Below are 19,035 nucleotides of genomic sequence, written 5' to 3'. Positions count from 1 at the left end.
ATCCTGTTTCAAAGTCAAGATACAGTTTCGTAAAATGTGATTATTCCATTTTCCTTTGGCCAGTTCTTGCCACTATATGCAGCTACCACTGTAATGACAATTCTTTTACCAGACCACTTCTGCTTGCAAAATCCATTTTGCTATTGTTCCTTAGGATTATTATGAAACATTAGTAAGACTCATGTCTTTAGTGGTAGAAGTTTGGTAGAAAATTAGGGCAGTGATGCTCTACTATGGTTGCACATAGCATGTTTGGTCACATCTTTAACCTCATGTCAGATATTATCCTCATTACCAGTAATTTAGCCTTGCTCTTCTGTTATTTTTGTTTTATTTTACTGTCAGTATTTTAAATTAACAAAAAAAAAGTGTTTTATTTTGTTGCTTCTGCAAGTCCTTGACCTCCTTGAAATTATGTCTGTAGAACAAAAAGAAACTATTTTAAAACTAAATAAATAGAGCGTTATTTAATGACCCTCTTGTTTAGTAATTTCTTTTCTTGTCCCTAGAAAACACAGTGATTCATTTTACAAGCAGGCTATGTAGTCTTTGCTCATGGGCTGTGACTGTTAGGATGTCAAAGTGTTCAGTGTCAAGGAAAATTGAACTGGTGAGGATTTTTCTTTGTTGTTCCATGTAAGTCTTCTGAATCAAAGTCTACATGGCTGTCAAAAGTAGTCTAATTGGGACTGAAGTCTATGAACTGAAGACACTGACATTAGTTACATGTTTTTCATCCTTTCAGATGGATTTAAATACAACTTCAGCAAACAATGTTATTTGATTTCTACTTTTAAAAGTTCGCCCTCAAACTTGAAAATTATAATAGCAGCACACTGATAAATGTGCCTGAAGCCCAAAGTCTTGTCTATCTAAAAGTGTTTTGAACAAGTATGTACGGGTGAGAATAGCCATCATAGGTATAATACTTAATGAGACATCTCATTGGGTTTTTTTTTTTATCTTGTTGACAAACAGTCTAGACAACTGCCTCACTGTGCACAATACAACTTCACCCTCACCCACAAAAGTGGCATGCCGGGTCAGAGGTCATACTGTGACACCTGCCGCTAGGGGGACATATGGAGTTCACATGAAGAGGACAATGAGGGAGTGGAGCAATTCAATCTGCGGGGCCCTTCTCCTAAAACCAAAGCCCTTTAGCCAGCTCTTTTCACCCTCGGGGCAGAACATCAGCTGTATGCAAATATTTTTAACAGGGCAGTGGTGGCCTCACAGAGCAGTGAGTGTGCTGGCTCTCTCTCAAAAGCCAGAAATAAGTATCCTTCCTCTTATTGCAGATGAATGATGCAGCCTTAGATTCTGTGTTGTACAAGTGCTGTCCCGGGTTATATCCAGGTTTATTCAAAGTGACCGCTCGCTTGTTAATGACGGCTAACAGAGGGCTTTACACCGACAAAGATAATGCATGTGACTACTTCTAATTACCAGTGAGCTCAACACAACATTTTACTTGCATTCTCTGCTAAATAGAATTAAAAAGTTTGAACTCTAATGAATCGATTAATTGCATTTTTCAAGCAAAAATAGTGAAACAACCTCTGGTTCAAGCTTCACAAATGAGAGGATTTGCTGCCTGTCTTTGTCACATATCATTGTAAACTAGACCTTTGAAGATGTCTCCTTCGGCTCTAGGAAGTTGTGATGAGCATTTTTTCACTATTTGTTTTACATTTCACAGACTAAACGATTAATTATTATCAATAATGAAAATAACTTAGTTGCAGCTCTGAAAATATAAAATTGTTTGTTGCATTGAAACAGAAGGCAATGTGACTCGTTGATATCAGGACAGAAAGGAGATTAATTCTTTGTAACTACTGGTTTCATATTATGTATTCTAAAAGTTTTGTAACATAAAGTGACAGTTTGACAGTATTAAATGTCAAAGGTCTGTTATTTGTGAGTAAAGGGAACTGATTGTAGTAGTTTGACCTGCCCTGATAGTAAAAACACTGTGAAAGGCTCTTTGTGTGGCACTGCAGGCTTAAAGCGTTAGATGGTGGGAACTGGAAGACGAGGACATATGGGACTAAGAGTTTTGTGACCCCCTCAGCCTCCCCATGTCCATCTGTTCCTTCACCCTTCAGGCTTAACACTAAAGGCAGAGAGGTTTTCAGGACACAGACAGTTTTCAGCATATCTGAATGAACGGAAACACAAGGAGAGGTTGTTTTTCAAAGGAATTATGATGAGAATTAAATATTACTTAATGATCTGTAGCAGATTATTCAGCTACATTTCCGTAATGGCTGTCTCTGTTGGTTACTTCTCACTGAGCGGTCCTGGCTGGGACAACTGATCCACACTGGGTCCCATAAGTGAAGACGAATAAGTCATAATATATTTTAATCTAATGTGTTTTCTTGTTCTTAAAAAAAAAGATTCCTATTACAAACAGGCTATGAAGTCGTGTTAAGACTGAAAAGGAGCGTCAGATGTCCAGTGTCAAATTTAAGGAAGGGAAATTAAACTGGTGAGGCTTTTTCTTTGCAGTTACATTGAAGTCGGATGAATGAATTTAATCTACTTGTAATGTCTCCCTCAAATGTGGCTGCCAATTTGGGCTATGAAAAGTAGTCTAATTAGGACAGAGAGAGATCTATGAACTGAAGACATTTGTTCCACATTAATTGTGATGGAAGAAGTCGTCAGATTTTTTACTTAAAGGGGAACTCCTCTGATTTTATACATCAAAGTCTGTTTACAGGCCTCAGTGAGTACTATTGCATATGTGAAAGAAGTTGCATAAAGCTTTTTGTGGCTCCAGGGGGAACTGCGCAAAATCTGGTGAATCAGAGTCAGTGTCAGTTAAGGCTGAAGGTAAGTTTGAAAATAAGAAAAATCCGGGGGTGTGGAGTTAGAAAGATGTGAGTTTACCAGACCTCTGTAGCCCGCTCCTCATCTCTGCTTGAGGCTAGTGGCTCGAGACTACATTAGCCACTACTAGCATAACACACCGGAATCGCTGACCAAACCGTAGGTGGTCGAGTTGCATTGTGGGTAATGTAGGTGACATGTTACAGATTTTTGGGTAATATTACATTTTCATTTTAATTCCTTTGAAAAGCAGGATCCTATTTCTGTGATATACATGCCAATGGTGACCTCATGTAAATCCCTGCATAGCTCTGCAAAGCTCCAACCTGAACAGGTCTGCTCAGCCACAATGATTGAGAACACCTGTGTGGGTATGCAGGGCCTTTAATCTTAAATAATGCATCATATCATATAAATGTATCATTTGTTTTATATGTAAAAACAAGGTAAGTGGTTACTATGGCTGGTTAATAAATGTAGTCCAAAGGTGGAGGATTTCCTCCTGAAATGTAGTGGATTGGAAGTTGCTGAATAATCTATTACAGATTACTGGATAATATTTAACTTCCATTTGAATTCCTTTGAAAAGCCCACTTTTGTCGTGTACATGCCAAATTCTAATTAAAAAGTATATGGCTCGCTAGGATGAAATCTAACCAGATGGGGTTCATGTCTATTTGAGGGTCCGTGATAAGAAACCAGCACCACTAAGTACCTTATCTGGGCTGGAGGAATCACGTCATGGAGGGGGCGGGCTGTCCAAAACACAGACATCCCCGCCCCGGCGCTCATCCCATTGGCGGAGCAGGGTGCCAAAGCCGGAGGGTCCTGATCCGGAGTGTCCAGTGATTGGTTGCTCGGATCTGTGTGTGCAAGCAGCGCAGCCTGTCCGTTTGAATGTGCTGGGGACTGGAGGGGATCATTTCCATGGACCATCTGTCTCACTGGCTACCCACACAACAAAGAAGGACCCAGGATGGTGTTAGTACATGTTGGATATCTGGTTCTCCCCGTCTTCGGCTCAGTTAGAAATAGAGGTATGACTAGCTCTATATATTTCTTTATCCTAACCCTAACACATTTCTCGGCATTCCTTCTTTTAAATGTCCTCAAATGATGTAAACAGAGCTGACACCTGCTGGCAAAAACGCAAGGCAGCACAATCAAAGCACAGTCTAGCGTAGATAACGTTAGCTGTCCTTGCTAACTGTAGCGTCGCGTGGATGTAGCCGAACCATGACCGTTAAAACGTTGTTAGCATGACTGAAGACGTTTAATCTCACAAGAGCCATGAACATTGATGTTAGGGTGTTTCTGGGGCCTGTTAACCGCACCAAATGACTGCAGCTGTCAAATGGCAGCCCCGCTTTTCTTTTATCCTCAGCTGTGCTCAGCGGCTAGCGCGGTCTGGTTTATCTTTCACTGCGCGATGTTTACGTGCGTTTGCAGCAATTGTGTGCAGTCACCGCTAGCTAACGTTACTGAATAATACCAGTAGCTTGATACAGCCTCAGTTTACTAGCTCAGCTTTAGCTAATAATGTCCATAGCTCTCTCTGCACACAGCTCTGTCTGGATTTGTCATTTAAATTTGGCCAAGCAAGCAGCTGTATCTGAATCGAAGCTGACGACTGATAACATGACAAGGGATGTTTGCCCCCTTTGTGTGCAACTGGCATCGAGTCTGTTGATTTCTTGCGCTCATTTTGTACCCTGATATTTACGAGTTAGTGTCAATTAAAGGTTCTTCCATTAAAGACAGGTAGCGTAATGGCCGTACCTCAGATAAGGGGTTCTGACTGGCTATTGTAAATGGGCTATAAAATGGTGGCATTTTGCCCTGAACCTCAAAAATGTTTGTCCGATGAAAAGTGTCAAATGAAACCTGCAAATTGCGCCGCAGGTGCTCCAGCAGTGAAAACCTGAACAGCATAAATATGAATAATCACACTCGCTGAATTGGGCATAATAACAATAACATCATCCTCCATTGCAGTAGGCTATCTGTGATGATTATGTAATAATAATAATAATAATAATAATAGTGGTAATAATTTGACGTGCATTGTTAAAACTACATGCAGTAGCACCAATGATTTCATTGTGCTTTTATTTGTGTTCTTTTTTCCTGTTCCATAGTATCGAGGCTGGCTCTACATTCCGCATTTCTCAGACCTTTGTCCCCCTCCATTGTGTAGCTAACGATCATCTGCTGCTGTCTGCCGTAGCCTCTGCCTGTTCTCTGCATCTAGCTGTATTGTGAACCCCTTCTTCCTCATTTCCTCTTTCCATCTGAAGACGACATTGGCATTAAAACCGAGTTCCCACTCATACCGTATCCTTCTGTGTAACAGACTAAAGAATAACACCTTCTGTAGAAAACAGTTTGTCTTTATTTAAACTGTCATGTTGCTCTTCAGTGAATAACCCATTGTAGCATTAGACTTTACTACAGACTGTCATTGTGATTCTCCCATTCAGTGTGGATAGACTACATTCTGCTGTAAATTTCTGTAAAGTGGATACATTTTGATCCTCCCCGATTCGATTACAGCCAGGCTTGATCGAACTTTCTAAATTTACGTCTCCATCCCCTATTTGCAAAGGTGCATTGTACCAGCTTTTGTCATCAATAAAGCACTTGTATGATCACCTTCTCTAAATGATACCAATAATCTTGTTATCGTAACATTCACCAATTGGCCAGTACCTATAGTACTAAAATCACAGTAATTTGTGTGACGTTATTTTCACCTTTCATGGAACACTGCACCTGTTATAGTGGCATCCAAATGGCAGGTCATAATCCTATCCATGTGTGAAAGCCTTTGTTCGTGCTATCTGAATCAATTGAGTCACAATAAATTGGCGAGACTCAGCTCTTAACTCATCTTGCCATTTAAAAAAAAAAAAAAAAAAAAACTTTTTTGATTCACTATCATGCACAGCCCCCTCTCAAGTCTTTCCTCAGACACCTCCAGAATGCTATCCATTTTACAGGGATGTGTATATCCTGCACTGCTGTAGAACTCCTTTTAGAATGAAAATGTCTTTTATTCTTTGGTTGTGGTTTTCTACCTTATGTTCTTGTATTAGATCCTAATGCATGGTCATTTTATACTTTTGTTTTTCCACATTGAACAGCAGATTCCAATGTAAACTTTGTGTAGAGATGTCCCTGCTATACTGAAATGTGCTGTAAGCATACACATCTACTCATTGGATGCTGCTTCTGTTCTGTTAACCCTACAGAGAGCATGGTCGGGCCTTGCCTTTGGTCTTTATTTGCATGGTATTATTATGGTTATATAGGAGATATTACTCTTATTATTACTATTATCACACAGTGCCACACATACTAATATTTTCCAATAAAGACTGTAGTTTTCTTTCTAACCTTCAGTGTGCTTTTTGCTGATTTCCATGTGTTCCTCCCCTCCTCCCTCCACACTTTGCTGTCACTGAGACGGTCCCCTCACTCTTTATGTGCTCTCATTTCTCAGCTGTCTTTGACAGAGTTTCTTCAAGTTGCTGTTTTGCTTATTTTGTAGTAGGGGGGCAGCCAAATTTTCTATCCATTCAACAAGAAAAAAAACTAAAAAAACAAAAGCATGTTTATTCTGAAACACACCGGCATTGATATTTAATGTGACACGCTGTCATTCCCTCCTAATCCATACACTGTTGTTTATAAAACAAAACACAGCCTCCCTCACATCCACTCATTGGTGTTCATTGGTGAGTTAACATTGAAACAACCTTCGATGTCGATAAAGATAGAGTCCTCTGTCATGGTATATGTCATTTTGTATTTTGATGTCAGTATATATGGTGACAGTCAATTTTCTGTAAAATCCAAAGGGAAACTGTTTTTGGATAAAACAACCACAATGTATGTTTCGGACTAATCCAGCAAATGAAATACCTAACAAATCAAGTTACTTCAATACATTGATGCAAAAATCCTATAAAAAGCCAATATTGCCAAAAAACACTTGCTCTGCTGCATTGCCCAAAGTGCCTAATACACCTGAAGATCTTAAACTGTTATACACCACGCTATAAACAGTATGGCAAATTAATCATCTCATGGTATGTATTATAACGCCCAACTTCGAGGTATTGACTGCTTAGTATCTAAACACAAAAAGATAATTGAAGTCCCTCCTCATTACATATACATTAAACACTGGGATGCATTCTTCTGTAGGTTGCGCAGCTCTGGCCGATGTGTTATGAAAGGAATAATTCAACATTTAGGGAAATCTTATTCGCTTTCTGGCAGAGAGTTAAATGAGTAGATTGATTGATCTCATGTCTGTACGCTAAATATGAAGCTACAGCCAGTAGTTGGTTAACTTAGCACAAAGACTGGAAACTGGGAGAAACGGCAAGCCTGGTTCTGCACAACAATAACAGCACCTCTTAAAGCTCACTAATTAAGATGTTATATCTTTTTTTTTAATCAATACAAAAACTGAAGTTGATGTGTAATGTGTAATTTTTACACTTAAATTTTTGTACGGATTAAACAAAGAGCAGATAACCTTGTTTATTAGTAAGCTTTAGATCTGCTGTTGGCAGATTTTGTTACCTTTAGACATAGCCATTATAACTGTTTTCAGTGTTTGTGCTAAGCTAAGCTAACCAGCTACTGTGTGTAGCATGACAGATGTAAGAGTAGTATCAATCTTCTCATCTAACTCTCCGCCAGAGGCTCCAAATCTGTAGAACAATGAGAAATCAATTGGCAATGTGTGAATTCTAATATCTGTGTCTCTATGTAATGTTGTGAACTACTGGCCTCTTTCATTTAGTCCTTTTCTTGACCATGACACATTCATATGAATACACTCTGCTCATAGTTTTATAATGTAAAAATAAGTTCATAAAGTCATCCAGCATAACTAAATCCAATTCAACTCATTGCATTACAAGTGCAAATAAGGTTTATTGCAGGAGTCAGTTATATCAGTAAATCATATAATAATAATAATAGTAATATTGTACTTTATGTTGTCTACCAAGAGTCTTCAATCACACAAGTTCTGAATGTTAATATTAGACCTACAAAATAATTCGTTTTTTATACATTCTCATTTTTCCTTTTTTTTGAATGTGCCATTGTGGTTTCAGGGGTGCTCTTACTTTAAACAATGCATTAAAAAGCCTTTGCTTCTGTTAAAAGTTTGAAAATAGGGCAATTGGTCACAACATGCAAGTATTAAGCTGCGCATATTAAATATAAACTCAGCAATTTAAAGAGTTGTAAAGTCTGGGACTTCTTGCTGTCAAGTTCTAGCCACTTGAGCCTTACATCTGTTCACAATGTCTGAAATAGTCAGAGTTATTTATGTGCAGACACAAGGTTTGTCTGAGACACAGCCGTGCGTGCTCTGCAACTCTCTCCACCGACTACAGCAACAGACTTTTAAATAACTCAACAGCCATAATGCATATGTTATTTCACAGTCGCTGCACTGGTACAGACCTCATTGATATTAGATCCTTTGTCTTATAACCCAGCAACCACCTTGTCCTTATTTGACCAGTGTTTAGCATCAAGGTCAGTGAGTGGTGTGCAAGCATGTAGAGTCATTTGTATGCAGATTTTCAGTCCAGCTGTAGAACAGACAGGCTGATTTCACTCATTAGTCCCTCACTCTGATTGTGAGTGTGTTAATCAGTGATATCAGATGGTGTGGTGATGGGTTTTTAAATGAAAAACTGCGTACACATGGCTCACAGTTTCACATGATGGAAGACCACCGCACTAGGCAGAAGACAGGATTATGTTAGAGAGGAGGAGTGATTGTAAAGCTGCAGTGATGGGGGAGGAGGGGTGAGGTAGAGAGAGAAAGGTTCGATGTCAGACTGCTGCAGTCGCGGCTGGGCAGGGCTTACGGGCTGTCACTCACACAGGGACACCATGCCGCAGCCACACCGTGGGGGAGGGGCTGCCTGTGCAGCAGCTCAGGGGTGAGAAGAGGTGGATGGGAGTGTGTGTGTGTGCTTGGATGGATGGGGGTCTGTTCTGCACTAAGTCAAAGTCGAAGCAGAGGCGTAACAATAACAACATCAGGGCCGTAGCTGCTGGCACCACTGCAATATGTAAAATATTAATGTCAGCGGTTCATGCCGTGGAAGAGCTCAGAGACAAATAATTGGATATTTACTCTAAGCTTCACAGTGAGTCCAGTCTTACCGGGTCATAGGGTTTGTACAAAAGTGACAGCATTTTACCAATCCAAACCAGCAGTCTGACATTTCTGCTCTACTTCCTCAGCCAAATGTTGTTTTCGGTTTGCTCGTGGCTCTCAAGGTTCACTGGCTTCCCATGTCCCAAGGCTATATAGAACATGAGCAAAACAACAACCGTGAAAATATGTCATATTAGCTAAAATGTAAGGAATAGTTTGACATTTTGGGAAATATGCGTATTTGCTCTCTGGTAGAGCGTTAGATGAGAATATTGATAACACTCATATTTGTCTGTAAAATATAAGGCTACATCCAGCAGCTGGCTAGCTTATCTTAGCTTAGCACAAATGCTGGAAACGGGGAAACTGCTTGCATGGCTCTCTCCAAAGGTAACGAAATCTGCCCACCGGTACCTCTAAAGCACACTAATTAAGTTATATCTTGTGTTTTAAATGCATACAAAATAGTGGCTAGACTATATCTGGTTGGGAGATACTGGCTGGGACCTGAGTCTCCGTTGGTTGCCTGGCAACTGCTCAAAGCCAGGAAATAGTCCGCCATATAACGCCCCATAAAATACTGCCTTTACACTTTTAAACAAACAAAATACAACATGTTATTTAGTGAGCTTTAGATAGATAGTGCTGGTAGGCATATTTTGTCATTGTTGACAGAGCCAGGCTAGCTGGTCCCCCGTTTTCAGTCTTTGTGCTAAGCTAACCGGCAGCTGGCTGTATCCTTATAATGGACACATATGACAGCGGTATCTCTGAGAAAGAGAAGGCAAATAAGCATATTCCCAAGATGTCAAACTATTCTTTTAAATAAATCTATAAATGCACATGTATTCAAAGGGTTTTGTGTTAACATAAAAAACTTAATTAGATCTCAACTCAGTGAACCATCATCAATTTGTCAGCAAATGCTAAATATATCACAAACCATTAACGAATAGCCAAAACCTCTCTCCTCTTCATGTTAGACATACACTGTCACTCCATATTACTGTTTAACAGCTTTAATCTGCCTGACTCAGCTTGAAACAGTTGACACAACAGTAGATGAGACAATAATTTCTTCCAATATACATGATTTTAATGGACTGTACATTTCCCAGGGGCACGCAAAGGCACAATACCCGGGTAACTCATTAAACACAGTGCACAGTCCGTCCTACAGACCCTGCTGTCTGCTTCCTGTTCCAGAAAACTCAGAAAGCTGTAATGAGAAGCTGAAGTAGTAACTGTTTGTCCCCGCCTCACCCTCCTCCCAGCCCTCCTTTCTCTGAGCTCGGAGTAATTCGTATTGATTGTTTTGTGCAACTCGATACTGAGGTGATTCAGTGGGGCTACCATACAATCTCATGTCTCCTCCGCCCCTGATAGGAAGGGTGGGGGAAGGTAGACATGGAGGCGGATAATCTTTTGTTGTTGCTGTGGAGGGTTTTAATGAGAAATACAGTTGAATATTTGTTCCTTCAAACGGCAGACACAATATAGAGCCTTAATCTATTAAATTGACTAGCAGTGGACCGCAGACAACCCTCGATGCTGTAGATCGTCTTGGGAACACACCAGGCTGTTAGTGAAGATCCGTCCTTCCTGCTGGCTGTACTATGGCAAGTGGAGAGGCAGGCCATTGGGTGCAATCTGTGTGTCGGGTTTCGATGGTGCTCCACAGGGGTCTCAACGTCTGTGTCCTCCATCTGCTGTTTTGTCTGTCTTGTCACATCTCTTCCTGTGTCAGGTCTCTCCTATTCTTATTTTCTTTCTGTGTGATTGGTTGTTAAATGTTTTTGTATGTATTTGTGTGAGTGAGAAAGCCAGAAAGTGCAATTATGTGTGTCATAATGTACTCATCACTGGTTTGTCTGGATCTCTCTGTGTGGTGTGTTTTTGAATGAAAGTGGCTCAGTTCTGATCACTTGCATTTATCTCCCATAGGAGCACACTTCACCAGGCACCAACACAGCCATGCTACCTCCTGCCGACACTTTCACCTGGGCGCTCCCCAGGCGCCCATCTCAGCAGAGTTCCCTCTAGGACACGCCAGCCAGCCACCTCAGGCCGGCCTGGCCACCCACCTGCCCCCGGCACACCATCCGCCCCTCACTGCCCTGCCTGCACCCCCTCAGTTCCAGGATGTGCCCGGGCCTCCATTCCTACCTCAGGCCTTACACCAGCAATACCTCATCCAGCAGCAGCTTCTTGAAGCGCAGCACCGCAGGATTCTCCCGCACTCCAGGTAGAACTACTACCTGCATGCAAATACAGATACGCAGCAACAGAAGACCAAGTCAAACATAATCTTATCTTTATTATCTTATTGCAGAAGAACCCAGGAGCGTATTCCCCTGAACCCTCACCGACTGCGTTCAGGCTATGAGTACTCCCCTCCCCTCCATGTTCCCCAGCCAATGACACAGCAGCAGCAGCGGTACCTGGCCGAAGGCACCGACTGGTGAGTCACTGTCGGAGATTAACGAGAGTCCTGTAGAGTCTAGAAATTATCCCGTCCTTTCATCTCTGCACCCATCTGTCTGTCTGTCACATTGCCTAGCATGGGTGATCATGTTGATTTAGTCGCCTGTCTCTCTGCCTGCAGGGATCTCAGCGTTGATGCTGGCCTCCCCCACCACCAGTACCAGCTCCAGCAGCTTCCACAGCACTATCAGCATTACCTGGCCTCCCCACGAATGCACCACTTCCCCAGGAACACATCCTCTGCACAAGTGGTATGTTGGTCACCCTGGCTGCTATTTTGTATTCATCCTGTGCTCCATAGATATCTTGACCTATAAGTTAAGGTTTTTCTCCATTGATTTGATGCACTTTTGCCAACTGTGTTGAGTACTCCTCAGATTCATCTTTGTATTCTCAAAAATGGGCTTTTTGTTTCTAACGATACATCAAAACAATGGATAAAAACTGTGCCTGACTGCTGGATTAACGTTGCCGTAATATGACCAAGAGTTCTCTTTTGCTAGGTTGTGCATGAAATCAGAAACTACCCGTACCCCCAGCTGCACCTGTTGGCACTGCAAAGTCTGAATCCTTCGAGGCACGCCACCGCTGTGCGAGAGAGCTATGAGGTAAATCCATGTCTGAAAACATTTCATACACTTTCCACCCATCCAACTTTGTCCATACTGCTCTATTCCAGTTGAAAAAACAATCTCACCTCAAGTACATTCAGTAGCTGTTCTGGTGCTTTCAATCACATGATCTTATTTAGCAGATGGAGTTTGCTCTGTCGTCGTGGAATTGGAGATGTTTGAATTTCCAGTTTTTGAGCACTTTCGGGACTTTTGTTGGCTAAAAATTTGAGCTTCAAAGTTCATTCTTGACTTTGGAAACATGAGTGACAAAACAATGTCACCTCAAGGCCCATTTAGTCACCGCTCTATTATTAGTATTATTAATAGTATTATTATTTCATTCTACTCTATACTGTTCTCAATTGAATGTCCACTTTTCCGTCAGGAGCTGTTGCAGCTGGAAGACCGGCTGGGGAGTGTCAGCAGAGGAGCTGTTCAGACAACCATAGAGAGATTCACCTTTCCACACAAATACAAGAAGGTAGGGCGGATAACAGTAATTACTGGATGATAATGATATATAGAAACATCAACTATTGAATATGCTCCCAATGGGTTTATTTGACCTTTTGTCCCTCTGTAATCTGACCTGCTAACAGAGAAAGCCCCTGCATCTGAAGATTGGGGAGGAGGAGGAAACAGACGTGGATGAGAAATGTACCATCTGCTTGTCCATGCTGGAGGATGGAGAGGACGTCAGGTCAGAAATGCTTCGTACTCTAGAATCCTACTTTTTCACGAGAACATCACTTTTCTTTAGAGGCTTGACATTTTGGGAATTACACTTATTTGCCTGCTGGCGGAGAGTTAGATGATGGATGTCACTGTATGGTAAATATAAAGTTACAGCCTACTGGTGGTTAGCTCTAGAGGTTTAGGTTACAAATCACTTTGCTGATCCAAATCATTTCATTCAGTTCAGTTCAAGGATCACTGACCATATAAATTCATTTGCTTTTTTCTAAGATAAACGATCGCATCTCCGTACAAATGCACTTCAATACATAGGTCAGTAAGTGAAGGCATCACTGTTCACATCACCAAAACAATGATTCGTTCAGTGACAATTGAGATTCAGTATTGTCAGTTCGGTTGTTTGTTGCCAGGCAACCAGCAGAGGCTTGAGTTAGTTACTTGACGCAGCCAAGAAATAATCTGTAAAATGCATAATTGCTGTTTTTACACTTTAGTTTTTGTACTAACAACATATAACATGTTTCAGAGGTGCTGGTAGGTGGATTTTGGTTCCTCTGTTCAGAGCCAGGCTAGCTGTTTCCAGTCTTTGTGCTAAGCTAAGCTAACTGACTGCCTGCTCAGAGTGGTATATATATATATATATATATATATATATATATGTATTTAAGGGATGTTGTTACAGACTTGATAATTTGTAAATTAGATCTCGACTCTAGTGAACCATCTGCTGTTAATTAAATTTGTCAGCAAATGCTAAATATATTACAAACCATTAACTAATAGCCAGATCCTCCCTCATGCTCACAATAGACATACAGTGTCACTCTATATTATAACAGATTTAATCTGCTTGATTCATCTTGAAACAGCTGACACAACAATAGATAAGACAATTAGGAGGATTTTGTTACCGTTTCCAGTCTTTGTGCTAAGCTAAGCTAACCGGCTGCGGCTCTAGCTTCATATTTAAATGACAGATATGAGAGTGGTATCGATCTTCTCATTTAACCCTCTGCCAGAAAGCAAATAAGCGTATTTTCCAAAGTGTTGAAGTATTCCTTTAAGCAATGACATGAGCATGTGCACCTCCACATGCATTTAAAACCAAGTTAGGGAGTGAAACTCAGAACTGTGCCCTGGGAAGAGGAAAGAGGGTCGGTTTACAGCAGACGGAGTCTCAGCTGTCCGAGAGGCACGTAGGATTGATGACTCAACAGGAGTCGTCTCTGCGTGCCTGACTGAACAAAATTAACTCCCTGCTGGTTTCAGAAGTTCTCTGCAAGCACATAACTGTATGCACCGGGAGAGTCATGCTTGCCAATGTGAATAAACATTGACCCCGTGTCTCTCTGTCTCTCTGTCCTCCAGGAGATTGCCCTGCATGCACCTCTTCCACCAGGGCTGCGTGGACCAATGGCTGGCCACCAGCAGGAAATGTCCAATCTGTCGAGTTGACATCGAAACACAGCTGAACCCTGACAGCTGATGAGATTCAAACCGCCCCTCCTTGTCAATCACCCTCGTGTGGTTCCTGCTTTCTTCCACACCCCCCCCACACCCCCCACAGTTGGGTGCTTTGCCAAATGTCTCCAGACTTCATGTGACATCATCACCCTTCTGACTCACGCTTTACTGAGCCAAGCCAGGATAACTAACTGCACGAGAGGCCGCAAAGGACTCTCTTTATATAGAAGCACATCCCTCCGAAGGCAAAAGACACGCAAATACACACATACTCATGTACACAGGGTTTACTTGTAGCTTGCTGGTCATAAGTGGGGTGTCGTTGCTGTTGTGGTGTTGTACTGTAGGTAGCCCCGGGCTGTGTAGCATGTCCTCAAAGCCATGACTTAATGTCCTGAGAGTGGAAAACGCATAACCCCACACTGAGCTGGCTACTTTCTCTCTCTTTTTCTCTCTCTCTCTTTCTATATATATAAATGAATATATAGATATATATTTCTCTCTTTTCAAACACACTTCAATCAAAATGAATATTCTGCCACACAAGAAAACTTAACAGAAACTAAATGCTCTGATGCCATGTTTACCTAAAGATCATTTGTGGTCGTAGTAGAGTAGCAGTAACCAACACGTGATATCTGGTACGCTGTCGCTTTCTAGGGGGCAAGCGCCAGCTAGCTGAGTGTTTTAATTCTATCATGCAGCTTTGACATTTTGCAATACAGTTGTACATTTACCTTGGGTTGGTGTGATGTGAGATGGTGTGATGTGAGTAGGTCTTTTTCACTGCCGTGGAAACCGAGCCCAGTGATCGAGTCGTTGTGTGTTTTAAAACTTCAAAATAGGTAGAAAGTGTTTTTACCAAAATGCATTTTGTCACGGTGTAGCTTGAACCTGACGCACAGGTTCACCTGTGTGTGTGTGTGTGTGTGTGTGTGTGCGTGTGCGTGTGCGTGTGCGTGTGCGTGTGCGTGTGCGTGTGCGTGTGCGCTCTGCCCAGCTGTGTGTGTGACTTATAAGAATGTGTCTAACAAATGTGTGGATGCTCAAAAAGTGCAAATGTGAGTGTGTTTCAAGGGTTCGAGGCAACACTTAGACGTTAACTCACTGTCGGTTGATAGCATGGCCACTGGAGTGCTTATACAACACAAAGCCAAAAAAAAGGGATGAAAAAAGGAAAGTATCGTACGCTGCACAGCGAGGTGGGAGGAAGATTTAGCTGCCCTGGTACCTGCATCTTCATCTGGCGCAGGGCCAGTGGCAGAACAGTGTGTACTCAAAATGCATGTTTCATCGACTTGGGCTGTTAGCTTTGGTAGCGTTCCTTCAGTTTAAAAAGGTACAGAGATGGCTTTGCATGACTTAGTTAATCTGAGCTGTGACTATCTTCTCAACACTAACAAACAAACGGAGAAAAAAAATGAGCACGGTGTCAGTGGCTGCTCCCCTGACTTGTAGCGTGTGTTCATCCTGTCCCCTTTGGCGGCAACGATGGGATCCTCTTTTTGATGTTTACCTTATTGCCTAAAGAACAAGCACATGTGACAATAGATATAGCAACAAAAGGTTTTTTTCCTTGGTATTGCATTTGCGTTGGTTTATATTTAGGTATAGATTCATGCAGTGTTTCGGCAGAGAGAGGAGCTTGCGTATTGATCTTGTGTATTTGTGTGACAGACCTCCCCTCGTGGTTGCTATGCTGGTTGCTATGCTGTATTGCTAGAACATGTAGAACGTGGTGCGACGGAGGCAGCCTCCCTCTCGCAGTGCACACAGACACGAGACGGCACAACAGCAGGAAAACATTCAGGCTGTTCAAACAAGTCGACCCCCTCACTTGCTACTTGGTCTGACCAGTTTTTTTTTAACCGTTTGTGTGGGCTTGTCATTTCAGTTCCACAGGGCCGCGTGTTAAAGGATGCCTTTAGGACCCTCACTGTCCTATGCACTGTGATAGTAAAGGATAAGACTTGGCCCAGAGACTCTTTTTAGCCTCGTTGGGCCAAGGATCAATTGACAAGGAGTACTTCTCCCCGTCTTGTGCACTGCCAGTGTTGACACTGCCTCCTCCTGTAGTGGAGTCATCCGTGATGAAGTTTTCATAGTTTACACAGGGTGTTGTCAGTTGAGATGCCTTAAGTATTTAACAATCATAATTTATTACTAACTGTAGATATTGTGGGTACGTATTTAATTTTATATAGTTTTTTTTGGGGGGGGCGACTGAATCATAATTTATTTATTTAGAAATAACACAAAAATGCTATGAAAAAAACTATTACCTCATTTTAGCATTGTTTTAAATGGGAATGCTTTGCATGCAGTTGTACTTTTTTGAAACACTAAAGTTAAAGAAAAAAAAATTAGCCCTGCTGTTTGATCTCCACAAGCTGGCTGTGCGATGTTTACTGTCCAAGGCTGAGCTACTGAGCCCGCTCTCCGTCTCTCTCTCTCTCTGTCTCTCTCTTTGTCTCTCTCTCTCTGTCTCTCTCACTCTCTCATGTGGTGCTGTGGATCTTGGTTACATTCCATTCAATGCAAATTCTCTGATCCCCCATGCTGTGATGTAGTGGACAAACTGCAATTAAGTGAATTGGTTTTAGTTTGTGATCTTTATTTTTTTTGTTTGTTTTGCACTCACTTGTTTAAATAAGGGAACCCTCTCACTGGCAAAAAAAGTTAGTTTAGATCATTTAATATCATCGCTAAGATCTCTGGCTTTCATTTTTTTTTAATGCTCTGCTTCTCACAATGCACTATGGGTCTTAATAATGATCATCTGTGAAGCATGTTCCTTCGCTTTAACTCTTTGTATCTATCTTTTTAATTTTCATCCTCTCTGGTGTTTCTCTTCAGTTCTTCTTCCAGAATAGTTTGTAGACTTCAGCATAACAAGTGCCTCGCTTTAAGTGTTAGGAGATATTTCCATATTACTGAAACCATTAATAACAATCAGTCCATGAAGCCACCATGCCTTATTGGTTGCATAATTAATTAAAAGGATGAGTCATGAAGGAGCTAAGACAACATTTGACAGGTGTCGACAAAAGCCATTATCCTCAAAATTCAAGTCAAACTGTCCAAAATAGCTGTTGGTTTGTAGTGACGAAGCATTACATATTGTGGAAATAGTTCTATAAAGAGGCATGTTTCACTGTGGGCTTTACAAATACTGCAGAAATTCTTCTTGAGTTCATTTCTCTATTCTGTTTTATCTTCTATCTCCTACTTTTTATGTTACCGTCCATCTCTCCTCTCAGAATCTATCCTCTGTTTCCTTTCACAGTCTAAAAGGAAGGCAAGGATTTTAAAGCACAACCTTTTCTAAAAATGCATGTTTTCTCAGGTTTCAATATAGTCTCAATGGTTTAATAGTATATGGTGAAAATATATACAAAGAATATAAAAGGAAAAAAAATATTAATTTTGTTGCTGTTTGAAACTGAAAAACAAAGCTGAAGAGAAAATATCCCAAAAAGTGCCAGTGAAAGGGCTGCCGCCATCCTTGTATGAAAATCTGCTGTTTAGCTGTGACTGCGCAATGTTTTTCAATATAGGATATTTTATCTGAAAATAGAACTATTTATCATTAATATTAAAGCAATAGCGCATTAATGGTGATGAGTGTGTTGATGAAGAAGTGGATGAGCATATTATGGGTAAATGTTAGATTCACATGTGGTGGAATTTTGTACTTTATTTATTATTACTACTAATAATAATGATTTCAAAAGTTGCATTGCTAAACCCAAACTGTTTGGTTTTGTTTTTTAATTTTAATTTTATTTCATGGCTTGTATATTATCCTTTTGTATGTGCTCTTTTTGTAATAAATTGGATAAAATGGACAACTACTTGTTTTTGTGTCTTTATATTCTGGTATAATATGGTCACAGTTTTCCCCCCAAATGATCAAATGTGGTTATTATTGGAACCCAGCTTGACATATTTAGTAACTTTAGAATCTTCACTAGACTTTAAAACAGTAATAATAGATTTGTTTGGTGACTTTGAGGCAGCAAAACAAGCTGTAAACACAAAATTGACATATTATTTCCTTATAAATTTGTTAAGGCTAACAGACACAAAGCACCATTTGCATTTGGAGTTGTTTTTCTGGTCACCTGTTGAATGAATCCAATATTTACTATCCTTTTAGTTCTGTTTTGAGGGAAATATCTGACTCTTCAGCTGATAAATGCTCCACTTTTTTCACCAGCTAGTCGCTAACTGTGTCTGTCTGCCGTCTGGTGTTGGACAGGTAGTTCACACTTGATTTACCAGACCTGTTGAAAACATCTATCTTGTAGTGGAAAAGGAATGATGAGAGTGATGAAAATACACTAAGATGGTAAAGTTGCCGATCGTAAAACCAAAACAATTAGTTATAAGATGCTATGAGCTGCAATGAACCCAGCTGATAAATCTCTGGGTCAAACAGGTTGAAAGCTGTGATTCTGAGTATTACAAAAGAGTTTAATCTTTTATAAAACCTCCATTATAATAAAGCAACTGAACAAACCATCCCTGACATATGAAATTTAAAAAGAATGGCACATTCAGTTTCCTGAACTAAGAAGATATTGTCACAGTATGTCATTGCAGGCTACATTCCAGGTAGTATTAAATATCAACCTATAATATAACATAATAAAAAAAAACTATGAATGTAAAAATCTGCCTCAGTTCCTGAGATATAAAACTTGCCAGAGCAGAATCTCTTTGGTCATTACTTTA

The 19,035-nt window shown here is 40.8% G+C and overlaps 1 protein-coding gene across 2 annotated transcripts; it reads left to right on the top strand.

Annotated features, from left to right (window-relative positions):
* Positions 1–3,754: 3,754 nt before the first annotated feature.
* Positions 3,755–14,320, top strand: ark2ca (arkadia (RNF111) C-terminal like ring finger ubiquitin ligase 2Ca). 2 transcript variants are annotated; one of them, XM_070925034.1, is made up of 9 exons: positions 3,818–3,878; positions 4,987–4,990; positions 10,956–11,258; positions 11,373–11,501; positions 11,646–11,775; positions 12,028–12,132; positions 12,524–12,619; positions 12,738–12,838; positions 14,203–14,320. In XM_070925034.1, exons 1-9 carry the CDS (start codon positions 3,818–3,820, stop codon positions 14,318–14,320), a joined length of 1,047 nt encoding a protein of 348 aa, XP_070781135.1. The 2 variants fall into 2 exon arrangements, with proteins under 2 accessions (XP_070781136.1, XP_070781135.1); XM_070925035.1 differs by lacking the exon at positions 4,987–4,990 and having other exon boundaries at positions 3,755–3,878; positions 10,985–11,285.
* The last annotated feature ends 4,715 nt before the right edge of the window (positions 14,321–19,035 follow it).

Source organism: Enoplosus armatus, chromosome 18 (genome assembly GCF_043641665.1).
Source record: "Enoplosus armatus isolate fEnoArm2 chromosome 18, fEnoArm2.hap1, whole genome shotgun sequence".
NCBI lineage: Eukaryota > Metazoa > Chordata > Actinopteri > Centrarchiformes > Enoplosidae > Enoplosus > Enoplosus armatus.
This window is presented reverse-complemented; position numbering and strand designations above follow the sequence as displayed.